A 16,889-nucleotide genomic window follows, 5' to 3' on the forward strand; every position below is an offset into this window, starting at 1 on the left:
AAGGAGAAAAGAGCAAAAAAGCAGAGACAATAAGGAGGCACAGGCAGATTAATCACCATCAGTGCCCAGAGGACAAAGTGCTGGGAGAAGAAGAAGTGTCCTCTCAGTTGGTTGACACTCCATCACTCAAGGGGAACATTTTCTATCTCAGCCTGAGGAGGAAGAAATATTTCACCGAGTCACCTCATACCTGTGAGGACAAAGTTCAACCTTCCAGCACAAGGTTGTCTGGGGAGAGACTGAGCTGAGCAGCTTTTTTGCTGCAGGAAAATGTAACTTCAAAAGGGACACGGCCGTACCTGCTTCGTCGTAGGACACAGTCAGCTTTTCCAGCATTTCCCGGTCGATGGATAAGATCTGCTGCTCCAGGATGGTCTGGTAGGACAGGACACTGTTCTCCTTGTCCTTCTCATAGTCTTGGAGGTGCTGCTTCAGGACCTCGGGCAGCCGGGACTTCACGTACTCTGCCGCCGACTGGGGAGAGAAGAGGCAAAGCTTTAATTAGTTCCTATTTATTAATTAGAGTCAGGGATATATAATGGACCAAATTCCCCTGAGCTGGGGCACAACCCACCCTCCAGCAGGGAGTTTGGGGCAGTCCAGAGTCACCCACACACCCCCCACAACAGCTCGACTTCGGTGCTGAGGTATTTGGAAAATAAAACCACGAAATTCAATGTCTTTATTCCAAATTTTAAAGCACAAAGTGCATCCACACGCAGAAAATTGACAAAATTTCTTTCTCTGACTGCTCGAGGCCATGAGGAGACAGCAGCTGACACAAGGTGGCATGGTTGTACTGGTGTTACACAGCCTGGTGTAACAATGTAGTAATGTGGTAGTAACCAAGGAGAGCATCTGCCCCTGCAGAGGTGCCAGTTCCATCCCTCTGGAATTGGGCTCTGAGAGACCCCAACACACCCTGGCTTCCTGCTTTTCAGCACTACCACCCCTCTCCTGTGAGTATCACACTCCCACTGCAAGAGGGAATAAGAATTCCCTCCTTCTGGCATGGGTTGGACTTGGTTTTGGAGCTGGAAAAGCAGGATGCAGCAAGGGATGCTGCTCCCTGCTCCAGCTTTCCTGCCAACCTTGAGAAAAAAGAGGAAAATAAATCATAGCAAGGTTGTTTTATTCCAGGCCTGGGACTGACCAGAAGTTACCTCTGCTCTCCAACAGGCTCTTCCTGGGGTTATGTTTAGTTTTCCAAAGTCAATCACCGATTAAATTGCAACCTTAAAATATCCCTGAGGTTGTGTTCCATGTTTCTGCACGCTGAGCCATGTGAGACCAAGGGAATTATTCTGGGAAAACTAAAGGAACTCTCCACCTGAGTCCAGAGTAACTAATGTTACATTTTTATAGTTGTTTTCTTCCCTGGGAAGCCCAAAAGATACATTGGACAGGGATTAATTTAGCCCAAGTTCAGGCATTTGTGTGTCATCTTTGAGAAGAGGTTTGACTCGGGGTGGGGGGGATTTTTGTGCTCTCCCTAAGGGAGAATTTAGGAATTCTAAAGCAGAAGAAAAGCAGAATTGATGCACATTCATTTTCTGAAACACATCTTGTACCAGTGAGTGAATGTTGGTACAATACAGGCTGTACCCATGGAAGGAAAAACACCCATCCTGTCCCAAAGACCTTGGGAAGTGAAAACCAGGAGACAGATGGGAAAACCATCGGGACCATCATCAAGTTTTTCCATAGGGATGACACCTATTCCAAGTGTGATCTCACAGATGGGGGCTTTCCCCCCTCAGTGAGAAAAAAAACCCAACACTTGTTTAGCCCACGGCCTTTATCGTTGTGTGGAGAAGTCATTGAAGATTTAAACTCCAAGGATTTAAACTCCTCTCCCTTTGGAGCAGGAAAGGGGCTCAGCCCTGTGGCAGTAATCCCATTCCAGCTGTGCTGCAGGGACCAGATGGATTGTGCCACATCCTACTCAGGGCAAAAGCCATTTTATCTCAGTTTTTCAAAGTACCTGGATATTGAAAAAGAAATAATGTGAGGGGGTGAGTGTAGGTGTTCATCCAGAGAGCTGTGGATTCTCCATCCCTGGGAGTGTCCAAGGCCAGGTTGGACAGGACTTGGACCAACCTGGGCTAGTGGAAGGTGTCCCTGCCCATGGCAGGGGTTTGGAATGAGATGGGCTTTAAGGTCCCTTCCCACTCAAACCATTCTGGGATTCTGTGATCGTGGTTTTAAAGAGACCAAGAAGCCAACTGTGCCAGGTGAATGAAAATCAAACAGCACCTAAAACAGGATGACTTCCCCCATTTCCAGGTTCTCCATCTCATCCCACAGACCACGAGACTCAACTTCTGACCAGGCCAGGAACTCCCTCTATGTTTTTCCCTCATGGATTTTGGTTCAGACCCATTTGTTGGGATTCTGCTCCTCCAGCCAGACCTGAGGTCCCCCTGCATTCCCAAAATCTCTTTTCATTAATCTATGGGTTTGTGTTACAGGCAGAAATGAAGGTGAAACACCTATTTTTGAAGCTCCAGACCAGCTTTATCCTCTTTTTCTCTGTATGGTCCCTCTTACAGGAAGGAATTACAAATGCAGCTGCTCCTGGAAAACACCTGAGCTCAGGGATTAGATTTGTTGGTCATTCTCCCTCATCCCTGTGGGAAAACAACTCAGAGCTGTAGCCACTTCTTTTATTAATTGAAACTCCACCATCCCTCATGAATCTGCTTCCAGTCTGAAACACCCTCCTCCAAATTAAATACAGGATTGGCTTTAATACCTTAATTGACTTTGGGGTATTTTGTCCTACCATGGAAAATTAATATTTCATATATAGAGAATATATTTCAAAATGTCTACATACAATAAAATACACTTGAAAAGCTTATTCACAAAAAAAAAAAAACCAAAAATAAAAAAATCACATTTTACTCTGTTCACTAAAAAAAAGCCCTGATAAAAATCCCATCAGGAATTGCTGAAATCCCTCGTTCTGCAGCAACCTGAACCACAAACACAGCCAGTGTCCTTCTGTCACCCCTCAAATCTGCCCACAGTTTTTAACTGCTGAGAAATCCTTACTCAAAGTAAATTTGCCTTTTATAAATTATGCCAACCACACGCTGAAATTTGTTCTGCTTTTCTCAAGTGGATCCTTCTGGGAGCCGCTTTGTACGTGGGGAAGGAAAGGTCTAAAATGGTTAATTAAAGGTTTCTTTATGAAGCTACTTCAAAAGTCAAGTGGTGCCTTGACAAAGCATCTCCTCACACACTTATTTGGGGGATTTTGGAAAGGTTTTCAACATGCAGCAGAGTTTTGGTGGGTGGGAACCCACCATACCCAGCAGGGACAGCTGCATCCTTCCTCATCCTCATCACGTTCCACGGGCTCACCACATCCTATAGCCTGACTTCACCAACCCACCTGACCTTTCAAATCCAAATTTCACCAAATCCTGCATGTTTTTGGCCCTTGAAACACTCAGACAGGTCTCATGAAATGCAGCTATTGGCTGATAAATGCCAGGGGAAAATGGAAGACCCTTTCCAAGAGGCAAAGCCCTGGGAATGCTGCTCACCCCGTGGTGGGGAGGAGCAGGAGGAGGGAGGCAGAACATCCTAAATTTCATGGTTCTCCACACAAATGCTCACAGAGGGAAGAGATTCCCTCCGTGGGCACAAGTGGGAACATTCCAGAGCACTCCGTGACAAAATGTGTTAATTAGGAACACGAGGGTTAAGTGGCTCCACGACCCCGTGAAGCCAAACAAAGGCCATGGGAAGAGCAGAACATGGGCATGGGAAACACTGAGGGACCAAAATTAGCTGGAACGGCCCTTATTTACAGTCACACAATTCCAATTTAAGGAATGGAAGATGGAGACTTTGCTGCCTCAGACCCACGCTCAGCACAGACTCCCGGGAGTTACAGGGGGAGGAGGGACCCCACAAATTTATGATTCTTGAGACAATTAATTCTCCCTGCCCAGCTGCTGCAAACATTCAAGGAGCAGGGGAAGTACAGGATCTGTTTTGGAGGGTGGCATTGGGGTATAGCTCCCACACCAAGACCCCTCTGTCACATCTCACTCCCTCTGTTTTCCACAGGTTTCCTTTCCCTCCAAACACATGTGGGTCACTGCAAGTTTCCTTCTTCAGAGATGATGATGATCATTCTTCCAGATGATCCCTGGAAGTGGATCCAAGGCCAGGTTGGACAGGACTTGGAGCAACTGGGATACTGGAAGGTGTCCCTGCCCATGGCAGAGGGTGGGGCTGGATGGGTTTTAAGGCCCTTTCCAACAATTCCAAGATTTTATATAAATAGCAACCATGCAAAGATGTCTCTTGTGTTTTGGATATTACTGGTTATGCATTTCAGAGCACACCAAAAACCAGTTTGGGTGTGGAATGTTCCAGCACTGAGAAGCCCCCTAAGATAAGGAAGTCAAAAGACAACTTGTGTGAAGGTGGAGATTAATTCTTCAGGGAGAAAACAACATAATAAAGACAAAAGACTTCAAAGGAAGGACAATCCTGAGGCTTAACAGTACAAAAGGTCCAAGAGCTGCAAGTCCAAGGAGAAAAGAAGATACAGGGAACAAACCTCAGAGAAATGATCTGAGTGAAAACTATCCCAATGCACAAAAACCTGGAATTAACCTGGCTAAGTCATTTCCAACTCACGGACACACAAACACAGTCAGAACACCACTCAAGTATAAAAGAACAACAAACACTGAGAAACAACTGGAGACTAAAGAGGAAAATGACCTGGAGCTGGGAGAGGCAGTGAGAAAAGGTTCTACAAATCCACGTGTAATAAGGAAAAATCCAGGGATTTGTACTGCTGAGTACAAGAACTATTGACAGGTGAGGCCATGAAAGCTCAATATTTAATGTACCACTCACTACCCCACCCTTGCTGGGTTCAACTGGCAGCTAAATCCGAGGCAAATAACCAAAATCCTGAGGCAGAACAGGGCAGGAACAGGTTGGGAAGTACTTCTAAAGATGAGATATTTTCCAGCTGGCTGGGGCAGCTCAAATCCACCCAGGAATATGCAGGTAATGGGTGGAAATAATATCTTTAAGGACCTCTGCCTTTGAGAATTCCCAGGGGATGCTGAGACGCTGTTTGGGAAGGGCAAATGTTGGGGCTCCTTTTAAAATGGTCTAAAGGGAGAAAGGCAGAATTCCAGGGCAGTCAGCTGAACTTGGATGCCTAAAAAACCAGGAGAGCAGATCAAGGGATTTCTCCACACAGGATTTGGTGAGGCACAGAGAACAAAGTGGCTCCTCGGGGTGTCCGACCTGCCGGTTCCATTCCCACCCACTGCAGCCTCAGGAGCAAATATTCCCGTGCTCATTCCAGCAAAAACCTTGTGCTGCAAAGCCTTGGGACCACTGGGCACACCCTGAGCACACACAGATCTTCCCTCTGTTCTCCTAAGCCTTAGGGGATCCTGAGGGACAGCCTCCTGTGGAAATCAGGATGCTGAATCCCACTCGGATTAAGAATTTTCCAGGATAAAGATGCATCTCCAACACTGTTGGGGTGCTTCTGGGGCATGGAAGGCTCTCACTGTCACCACCCAACACTCATGGAAAAGATTCCAGCTGGAGGTGCTGTTTGAAATATATGATGATCCCCTTTGGAATTTCACATTCCACATTTTGCTCCTGAGCAAAAACTCCTTTATATTGAGGTTTTTGGACTTGCATCTTAAAAAAAAAAAAAAAAAAAAAAAAAGCCCAAATCCACCCACACAATTCATTGTTCTGAGAACAGTGCACTTAACTTATTAGGTATCTCCCAATAGGATAGTAAAAACCATGGAATGATGAGGTTGTGGACAAGAAATACATTCCAGAGAGTCCATTAATGATTTTTTTTTTGTAGCAATGCTATAAGGCTTTCATGGTCATTTCCAAAAAGTACAAAAATATATACATTTACACACACATATATATATAAATTCAGATTTTTAGATTAAAGAAGTCGCATCCCAGACTAAAGAAAAGACCTGGAAGTCCATCTCTCCATGATCCACTTCATTCTGGTAGAGATGTCCCTGTTTCCAGGGGTGAACCAGGACCACTTTGGGAACACATTCCATGCCCAGCCATGTTGTCCTCAAACACAGTGAGGATTTGTTCCCATTTAACATCATTCCAGGAGTTGTTTCTTGGCATTCTGGAAATGACTAAAGAATATTCTTTGTGTTCCTGCCTCCCTGAGAGCACAGCTTAGGGCAGACAAACCAGGAAAAGCTGGTGATGATGGAATTAGACACCAAAATTCTGCTTCCAGCCCCAGGGATTTCAGAGAAATTCCCATTCCTCAGCCCCAGCTCTCCCATCCCACACTCGTTTTTGGGATCAGCTGCCTGGCCTCCAGCAGCAGGAACATGAATAACTGCCCTGAAGTCAGTGGGATTTTGCTGAGCCAAACCTCTTGGAATAAGGACATGGAGCTATGAATAGTTATTCAAAGGGAAAACACATGAGAGCAAAACATAATCTGCTCTCCAGAGGATAATGCAAGATCTACAAATGGCACCAGGACAAACAGTTTGCCCTCTAAAGCAAAGAACTATTTAAAGGACAAAGATGCCAACAGAAACTATTAGGAGAGTTTTCCCCTAACACAAAATTCTGGTACATTTAGACTATTATTTCTCTTAAAAATGTCCTTTTTTTTTCCCTCCACAATTACCATTCAGTTCAATACTATTGAACTAGGAAAGCCAAACTCACCATTCAAAACCAATTCATTGGCTGAAAATGTTTGAGGAACTCAGAGATCCTCTCCCAGGATTTTCAACACCACTATTATTTTGGAGCTCATGTACAGTTATTTCCACAGCAAGAAAAATATTAGCCTGACAAACATCTTCACTTAACCAGACACTGTGTAATCACGAGAAAATTAACCTGATTCCAAGGGGGTGTCCAAAGTTCAAATTAACATTCACACTGGATTGTCAGAGATATACGAAATCCATAATTACAATAATCCACAGCTGCTTCCACTGTGAAAAATAACGACTTGCCCAGTGAGGACTGGGGTCCATGAACTGGGAAGCAAAGGCCATCTGGTGTGAGCTTTGCTCCCACTTCACTCCCTGAGCATGGAGAGCTTGATCTCCTTTGACACAGCCTGTATGTGGATTTATGGCTACCAGAAATCCAGATAACCACACCCCCACACGGCTAAAAATACAAATACGACGATTTTCTGCCTTTAAACTCCGCGTTTCAGTTCATTCCCTAAAATAGCCCTTGTCCCTCACTGCTTAAATAGAATCATTGAGGTGTCCAAGAACGGGGAGCGAGGAAGTCAACGAGATTTGTGATGGGAAAATGTTCTCCCTCCCACTCCCCCCCAGCATCAGGCACCTTGGAATGGGTGGCATTGCAGGAGCACACACGTGAGGGCTGGAATGGGACTTCAGCTGGGATGGGAAGGAGGAGGAGGAGGAGACCAGGGGACAATAAATACACCCCCAATTGTCTCCCATCTTCCCATGATGGTGAAGTACTTGTACCAGTCATGCTCTTCGAAAACCAATTTTAATTAATTAATTAAAGTGAGCAAAGACATGCTCCAAGCAGTGCCACAGATGAGGGAAGACAAAGCACCAAGAGTGATTCCTCTTCACTGCACTTGGCAGAGCTGCCAGGAATATTCTGGAATCTGGACGGCTGATGAAAAGATGAATTGTATCAAGGCAAGGGGCATCATTCTAATTATCTTCTCTGGCATCTTGAATCAGGACCACAGCACTTCCCTGTCTTGTCCTCTGAAGGAATAAGTCATTTTGAAAAATATGAAAATATTCACGGGCAGAATCTTTCACAGCCCTCGGAAGTTAATTATCATTGCTGGGAGAGGATAAATTCACATTCCACGGAAAACTGTTCTCTGTTATTTCCAATCTGAATCCTCTGTTATCTGTGACTTTCAGCCACTGAATCAAGTCAAATGTCTGCTCACCTACATTCCCCTTTCTCATGTAAATACATGCAAATGGCTCAGATCACCCCATTATCTTCTCATTGATGAACTCAACAGCTGGAGCTCCTTGAATGGCACATTAGTACCTGTCACATTTTCCTGCAGCCTTGTTCATCTTTTCTGCCATTCATGTGGTTCTCCTCGGAACACTCCTATTTTCCAGCTTTGTTCTTTAGGGGGGGGAATCGTCACAGGGAGGCAACACCCCACGGAGAGGGAGGAAGACTTATTAACGCCAAAACTACTTCCTTACTTTTATTAACCATGTGCCCTACTGGCTCACCACTGCCTTGGGATCTCCTGGACACCTCATGGAGCCCCTAAATCTTCCTTTGGGACCTGTGCAATATTGGATACACAGACTTGAGGTTGATTACACTGAATTTCACGTGATCACCCAACAAATGAGTCAAATCCCTCTGGATCATTAATTTAACATCATTATTTATCACAATCTTTGATGACATGTTAAGTCACATCCCCACAAGGACCAGGATGTTCACCAACTCAACAATTTCTGTTTATCTGGCTTGGGTTTTAGCCCAGAAAGCTCTGGAAGTCGAGGTAGATTGGGAAGTTTTCAGCTAAAAATTACAAAATTAAAAAATTTCTGTGAGTGGGACTCAACCACAATCCTTGCCTTGGACTGCTACAAGACTCATGGAAAATAACAGGTCGAGTGGGAATAATTCTGTGGGAAAAATCCAGAATGGAATAATCAGCAGCAGGGAAAAAACCCACCAGAGTTCATCCATCCTCAGGGGGGATGATAATTTATGATCCTTCTGAACGGGCAGAAGCTGAAACACAGGAAATTCCACTGAAACCTGAATCAAGGCTCTTCTTTCATGGCCAGACACTGAGGCTGTGGATTCACCATCCTTGGAGACATCAAAGCCCAACTGGACTGTTCTGGATGATCCTGCTCCAGGTGACCCTTCACCAGCAAAGACTGGACTGGACGGTCTCCAGAGGCAGCTCCAACCTCAGCCCCTCTGTGACTCTGGACAAATATTTCCAGGGAATCCAATGGGGTGGCTACTCCACCCAGAATATTTATTCCAGTTGTACAACTGCACAGATTCACCCCAAAATATTTAGTGAGTATATTAAGAATAATGAGAGTCAAAGGAGTTGTTCCCCTCGTGAAAGGAAAAGCACTTAAACTGCATTTGCACTGACACAAACTCTGAATTTCCATTGTGCTGGGAAGGCAATTATTACCCATGTCCTTTTTAGGAGAAGAATTAAGATTAGTGGGGAAATTGAGAATTAGCCACAGACAAAGCACTTTTAGAACATTCCTGTTAGTTTAAACAAGCAGGAACCTGAAGCTGAGTGTAAGGGTGATGGATTTCCTAAATCCTGGAAGATGCACAAGCACAGACAAAAAAGAATTCTGATTTCCACATCTACGTGGCCACAGGTAAAGGATATTAATATTTGGGATATGAAACTAATGTTTTCAGTTACCAAAGGGCATGATTTAGTTGATGGAACAAAGCAAAATATGTTTGATTGAAGTGCTGAAAAAAAAAAAAGTCAAGATTTCACCTGATTTTTATGCTAATTGGTTGTAACTATCAACACAGATGAGCTGAATATTAAATTAGGATATAGAAAAAAAGGTTTTCAAATGCATGGAAAGACTCGTCCATTACCAGTTAACAGTGCAGAAAAAGCTAAGTGCCAAAATCTAATTTATTTACTAAATATAAATGTTAGAGAGCTCTACAGCAGGGATTGCACTTGCTCAAGGCCTGCCAGAAACATTTCACCCAACCAGGATGAACTGAAACATCTTCTTTTATCACTGAAATCAAATCCAAGCAAAGGGGGATCATTTTTTATATTGGCACCAACAAGCAGAAGTGAGAGAAGGAGCAATAACCCAGAAAATAAGGGTCGAAATGTCGTAAACCAACTGTTGAAGGGCTCATTTTGCACTCCTTTTCCATACAGCAAAATACTGCATTTTGTCTTTTACTGAGCTCACCAACTTCAAGGGTAAAAAAGGAGGTTTGCAAAACAACTGCAACTTAAATGACATTTAAAACTTGGTGACTGTAACCTCAAATCAACGCAGGCCCCGCACTGAAAGCTTTTATTAGGAATTAAAATGCCTTAAAACTACTCCAGGGGATTTCTACAGGTGTTTCTGTGCAGAAGCTTTTGCAAATAGCTATTTCTTTTTTTGAGTGAAAAACCAGTTTTACCAGAAGCCTTTCATTCTGCAGCTGAGGGGAAAAAAAAAATGTATTTATAGCCTATTAGACTCAATTAAATAGCAAGGAGCATTCATCTTTCTTTGCCATTGTTCTCTCTCTCGGAGCACAGAGTAGAGGGGAATATTTCAGTCTTTAAATGGTCTCTCCTGATTTAGAGACATCACTTTGTGCCAAGCAGAAATCATCACAAAAACCAGAGAGATTCAGCCTGGCTTTGTCACACAGGGGACTGTGATATATAAATAATTGTGATTCGTGAAACAAATGGGTGATTACATCAAAATAAAGCAAACGGATTGTAAAACTTAATTACACCCCATAAAGAAATAAAACAGACCCTCACAAGGTCAAGAGGCCCTAAACCTTCCTACTATCCCAAAAATAAAATATGGTTTTTCTAGGTGCCTGTTCGTCCAAGAACGCATGAATTATGACTGGTTGTAGAGATAACCCTTTTAGCTTTAGCTGTAAGAAACCCCATATATTAAATACTTAGCAAAAACCTGTAGAATGTATATGTATATGATATAATTAATATGCATGAAGCAGCTAAGATAAATACTAAATGTACCCTGTAGTAGGGGTGTGCAGATTTGGGAAACTGGTCCCATTTCTGTCACCCAGCCGGCTGCTTGCTTTTACCATATAATAAACTATTATTCAAAAACTTATAGAAACTCGAGACTTTGTTTATCACAGGACCAAAAAGGCTCTATTTTTCACTCAGAATTCCACCAATATTCAACCATCTGCTCACAAACAAACCTGCCTCCCGTTCCTCCTTCTCCCGCTCCGAAGCGAAGCATCTCCGTAATTTCCTCCAGTACGACTCCAAAGCTTTGCAAGCACAAAACAGAGAGGAATTTTCATATATCAGCTGAGTGCCAATGTCCAAAAGGTTATTATTTTGCCTTCCTCAGCCATAAATCATCTGCACATCCTCGCCTGAGACAACCAGCAAAGCTGGAGCAGGAGCTTTAACCCCGGAGCCAAGTCCTGTCCTGATAAGGCCTTTACTAAATGGGTTAAATCTAATGCTGGAAACAATTCTTAAGCTTCTGTTTAAGTGACCTTAAAAAAAAAAAAAATCTGTATTAAGAAATCCTGTTGCTAATTAGCCCTGTGTTACATCCAGGGAGGAGAAGGGGATAAGACCAAGATAAACCCCCTTGGTGAGAGAAGGAAAGTCTGTGAAGCTGCAGAGCCTCGGGGTTAATCCCAGCAGCTCCCAGGGAGGGATTCCTGGATGGAGACACAACTGGGAGCTATTCCAGGTGGATTTACCAGAGTCTGTCTCTTCCAAAGCTGAACAAACCCTGCACATGAACAGTTAATAAGGAAAATGGAATCCTTTCCGTGATTCACCTCCGGCCCGATGACATTTTCCTTCAGCGATGGATTAAAATCTGGGAGGAGAACAACTCTGGGACTCGCTGAGCTCTATTTAAAGGTAATTATGGCTCTTTTGCTTAGGTCTTCTCCTCTCTCTGGCTTTGAAAAGGCCACTATGTTGCCCCATGTCATGAATAAATAGCTGGAGCCAGCGAGGAAAGCGCCTCATTCCCAGTTCGTGTCCAACTAATCCAAGGGCGTGCAGGAATAAAGCAAACTTTTGTCTCCTCTCCGTGTGCTACTGTAAGACCAGCCTGCCAGGAAAAGAGATTTCTCCTGCCTGCCAGACTTGGTGATCATGTGGGTGATAAGCAGCTGAAACACAAGATTATGGGACAACAGAGTGTTTAAAAAGGCGACGGGAATCCCAACATGTGTAAATAGTGGGGTAATAATGAGTGACTGGGGTAAAGTTATTGGGGAGTTGTTAGGGGGGAAAACTGTGTCCAGTTGTTGCAGCTGGAATGTGAGAATCAAGAGAACAACTGAGGGTTTAAGAAAACAACAACAAAAAGAGAAAATAATTAGGAAAAAAACCCCAAAGGGTTTCCCCAGAGAAGGAAACTTTCCCTCTGAGGAGCAACAGGTCCAAGAGGTGAGGATGTGGAGAAGGCTCTGGAGCAAGAGGGGCTTAGAGATGCTGTACTGACACAGACTGGATCAGAGCTCCTCTTCCTAAAAAGAGGAAGAATCAGAGAATTCCTTGGTACATCAGAAACTGAGGAGAAGAAGAATGGCCTTGGCAGGATCTCACCCCACCCTGCTCAGCTCATCCTGCTGCAGGAAGTGTCTTTGCCTTGGGGATTCTCCATTTCCGTGGAGGTTTCATCTCCCAAGCTGAAGGACCTGGCAATTCACATTAAATAAAACACCTTCTTCAGTAAGAAAAGACAAACCTTTCAGAGTGGACAGAATTGATGTCAGGGAGTAATTAGATAAACCACTTAATGAAATGGCACAGACTCAAAGACAGGGACTTCATTAAATATAAAAAGCAGCCAAGTCGAATGCATAAATAGTTTCCAAAGTGTGTTCATTTTCTGGGGCCATTTCATTGCATAAACACTGAGAGCTGGACCCTTGAGACGAGGAGAGGCATAAATCAGGCCTCAATCAGGATAAACACCAATGCCTGGATGTCATTCCTTCTTCCCTCTAAAAATGCACATGTCAAAGAATAAAACCAGGCTTTCTCCTGCCTGTGTGATCAGCACACCTCTGGTTATTGAGCCCAAAAGCACAGGGGCAGCAGGGAATGCTTTGGGGGTGTTCCTGCTCACAACCCTGGAGGGCCTGACCAGCCAGATCACACCAAAAAGATGGGAAAAAAGAATGGAGATACTAATTAAAGGGAGAAGGGTGAGAGAAGGGAAATGAAGTCAAAAAAAAGGGAAGAAAAAACCAATTTCATTCAAGGAATGACTGGATATGGCACTTGGAGCTCTGGTCAGGTTGACAAAGTGGTGGTTGGTCAAAAGTTGGACTTGATGATCTTGGAGGTCTTTTCCAGCCTCAATGAGTCTGTGATTCAGTGCCAGGGAAATGTGAGTGACCATTTAAACGACATTTTCCTGAAACACAATTTAATTAAATAAGGTGGTACACAGTAATTTTGTTTCTCTAGCTCATTAGGACAAGGGTTGTTAAATTAACAAGGGAGAAGGTCAAGTAGATTTTCCAGCTCTTGAATGGATGGAGAATGGGGGGGGCTGAGCAGGGAATTATTCAGCTCAGGGGAGAAAACTAAAACTAAATATTCAGAAAATGCTGATTTACAGACAGGAATAAGCAGAGCCCTGTCACGAGCTGAGCCCTCACCCACAGACACACCCTCTGAGTCTCTGATAACATTAAAGAGCGTGTTGTAGTCATCCTTTAGTACTTTTTCTCTCCCTGCACATCACCAGGCTGTGCTACACCCAAACAGCACCACACTCCAAGTGACAGCCCTGCCCGGGGCTCCTCCTGGCAGGGACAGAACCAGCCACCCCTGTCAAGTGAGGCTGATTAAATCCATGTTCAAGCAGCTCCTTCCCCTTCCTGCTTCCCTTTGCAATTTCTTCCTATTTCCAAGAGCACGGATTAAATGTCCATGATAGCACACCATAAAAACTTCAAAGAAGCGACTGGAAGTCATTCTGCTCCTGCATCAGAACCTCCTTGAAAAAGCTCCTGGTCTGCAGAGATAAGAGCACAGAGCTTTGATTTTTTTAAGGCTTTTTGTATTGCTTGGAGTGTTTGTGTATTAAAGTGACACAGCCTGGAGTTTTCAGATTTCACGGCGAGCCTCGAGACAACAAAAAGCACACACACCTTTTATCAGGGGCACAGAGCAAAGCAACTCACGCAGCAGGGCTTAATATTTTGGAAATGTTCCCGAAAATATTCAACCTTTTACTTCCAGGAGTTTAAACCAGAAATGGAAGCGATTGTTTCTAAAGGAAAACAGATTGGAAATTCACAGAAACCCAAGATATCACAGAGGTTTCTGAGGGTTTTCCTCCCGTGGGGAGGTTGCTGGTGAACAGCAGCGCCCTGGGAGATGGATTGTGCTCCAACCCACCCATCCCAGGGACAGGGACCCAAACCTGGGACCCAAACCCACTGGGGCATGGCTGGAGATCTGCTCAGGAGCAGCGGTGCTTCCTTTACTCCAGAGCATCATTTTTAGGATCCCAACATTCCAGCGCTCTGGCTCACGGGAGAAGAACAATGTTGCTCAGATTTGCACCAAAAGCAACACCAAAAATAACATGAACAGGGCTAACAAGCTGCTCCCCTCAGAGCCTTCCCTTCCCAAACTCCACAGAACCTCCTGAGCTTCAAGAGACCCACAAGGATCAGCACCTGCCTCTCGGGAATAAATTCCTCAGGTTTTCCTGATTTGGCTCACTGTGAGTTACAGAGCTGAGAGCTGGTGAGATCCTGTTTATTTTCTCAGCAAAAAAGCAAATCTTTCTTGTGCTGTTGCTCGGGTTTTGATTTATTATTTTCTGAATTCATTAATATTTTCCCCCAAACTCTCTGGCACTTGGTCTCTTTGGTGACAGGCTGTGCCCTGTCCTTCAGCTGCTGCTGTGCCCTACCTTCAGTGTTTTTCCCCTGAGGATGGATGAACTCTGTTGTTTTGGTTTGGGTTTTTTTTTTCCCTGCTGCTAATTATTCCATCTGGATCTTTCCCACAGAATTATTCCCATCCCACCTGTTATTTTCCCTCAGTTTCATAACAGTTGTCCCAGACAAGGATTGTGGCTGAGTCCCACTCACAGCAACCCCACCAGCTGTGATCTTTAGCTCATGGCTTCCCAATCTACCTTGACTTCCAGAGCTTTCTGGGCTAAAATCCAAGCCAGGCAGCTCTGGGGATATTCCCACAGTGCTGCAGGATGAAGCAGTGGAAGCACCACTCTTAATCCTCTCCTGCAAGTCCTCCTCTCATCCTCTTATCCCAGAGACCAGGAAACCCCCAGGATTACTCTTAGAAGGATCTCTCCAAGGTGTTATCTCTGACTTAGCTGTGTTCACTACATCTGATTACTAAACCATGTCTAAACCTTCCCTGTTGTTCCAGCACATCATCTTGAGGTGCAGCTGCTTTCAAACCCATGTAGGTGACACGTTCCCTCCAGGCACTGCACGATCCCAGCCCCTGGATCACCCTTCCTGCTGTCATCCAGATTTACTTCCAGCCTTTCCAGCAACACTGTTCCTCTGCCAACGCCGCTGCAAACTCTATTTTGAGCAGTGAGGGGATGAACTGTGGTGACACCAAAAGAATGGAAAAATATGTTGCTTGGAGTGTCTCGACAGATCAGGACAAAAAATGTGAGAAAATAATTCAGAGCAGGAAACTGGGGGGGTTGTGGTTTCCCCCAGCAGAAAGTGGGTTTGGTTTCTTGGCGACCGAAGTTGGGACACAGACGGAGAGTGAGAAAACAACCTCTGAAAGAATCCCCGGTGTCGTGAGTCAGGTTGAAAAAATGATGCCAATCTTGAGCAAAAAAAAAGGATAAAACAGGGTTTGGGAATGCTGTGGGCGTGATAGAAACTAATCTAAATAGAGACAAATAAAATATCACCAGGAAATGTTGGGGGGGTGGGAAAAAAACCTGGCAGACACACGGGGTGGAGAAGAGTGAGAAACCAATTTTGGAGCCAACACTTGTGTACAGCCAAAGAATGATGGCAAGGGAGGACAAGGGACAAAAGGGAAGGCTATCCATCAAAAACTGATTAAAGGACAGGAAATTTTAAGACACCTTTAAAGATAAGTTTGATAAGAGGTTAAAAGAGATTAGGGGTGCTTGAGGCACGTTGGGAATCAGAGAATGCCATCATGGACACACACCTGCCTTTGGGTGCTCACCCACGTGCCTTTCAGGGTGTCCAAAATCCATGCACTGGGCTCCAGTTATGTACAAAACCACACTCCAAGTGACAGGAGTTTCCAAGAGAAAGTCACAGCCAGGGAGTTCCAGCTGCTGCCCAGAGCACTCCCAGCTCCTGGTGCCCACAAATCCCGGGGTCTGGCACTGCCCAGTGCCCTGACAGGGACTAAGTCACTACCCAGAGCCTGTGGATTCCTTGTTTTTGGAGAAAAGCCCATTTGGGTGGGATGAGTGCTGATGAGAGCACTTGCAGCCTCATCCCAAGTTGCAGCCCAAGGTGCCAATTCCTGCCCGGGGTGTCGGTGCCAGCTCAGGGCTCCCAAACCAGATTAGTTCCCCTGGCTCGGCCTTTTGATTGAATCTTGGCTATTTTTAATCCATCCCATTATAGAAAGGAGAAAATCCCCTGCAAAATAAACACTGAGAGGGAGCTTTACCTTAAAGAGCTACTGATATTTCTAGATAACACCTGGAATACCCCAGAACGGGAATCCGAGAGGAAATTCATGGGATGAGATAAAACTGGACACACGTGTGGCTTTGGGAGGCAAAAATGCTGCTTGAAGGAAACATTTAGTTTCATTTCCCACCTAAGAGGCTTCACCAGAACAAAATATAGAAGCAAAAAGCCCAAGAAAATGTAATTAGGGCTATTTCTGAACTCCTTATCTCAATTTCTGAGCCCATAAATCCCCTTTCCCCTACATGTCGGTGCAGGATTTTCATAAAGTGGATTTTAGTCAAGTGGTAAATCAAATTTGCAAGAGCAATGACTGCGGGAAATCACGATAAAATGCCTGATGTTTCCTGACACTTAAAATAATATTCTGATCTGGTTTTTCTAAAATAATATTCCAGCCTGTTTTTCTAAAGTTTTGCAATAAA

At 44.4% G+C, this 16,889-nt stretch overlaps 1 protein-coding gene across 1 annotated transcript in view; it reads right to left on the reverse strand.

Moving 5' to 3' along the window:
* Positions 1-16,889, reverse strand: part of PPM1L (protein phosphatase, Mg2+/Mn2+ dependent 1L) — a 79,317-nt gene that overhangs the window by 14,755 nt on the left and 47,673 nt on the right. The window contains exon 2 of the mRNA XM_032697539.1: positions 300-474. Within this exon, the coding sequence (XP_032553430.1) occupies positions 300-474 (175 nt within the window). The remainder of the gene's footprint in view (positions 1-299; positions 475-16,889) is intronic.

The sequence above is a fragment of the Chiroxiphia lanceolata genome, chromosome 10, assembly GCF_009829145.1.
Source record: "Chiroxiphia lanceolata isolate bChiLan1 chromosome 10, bChiLan1.pri, whole genome shotgun sequence".
Classification (NCBI taxonomy): Eukaryota; Metazoa; Chordata; class Aves; order Passeriformes; family Pipridae; genus Chiroxiphia; species Chiroxiphia lanceolata.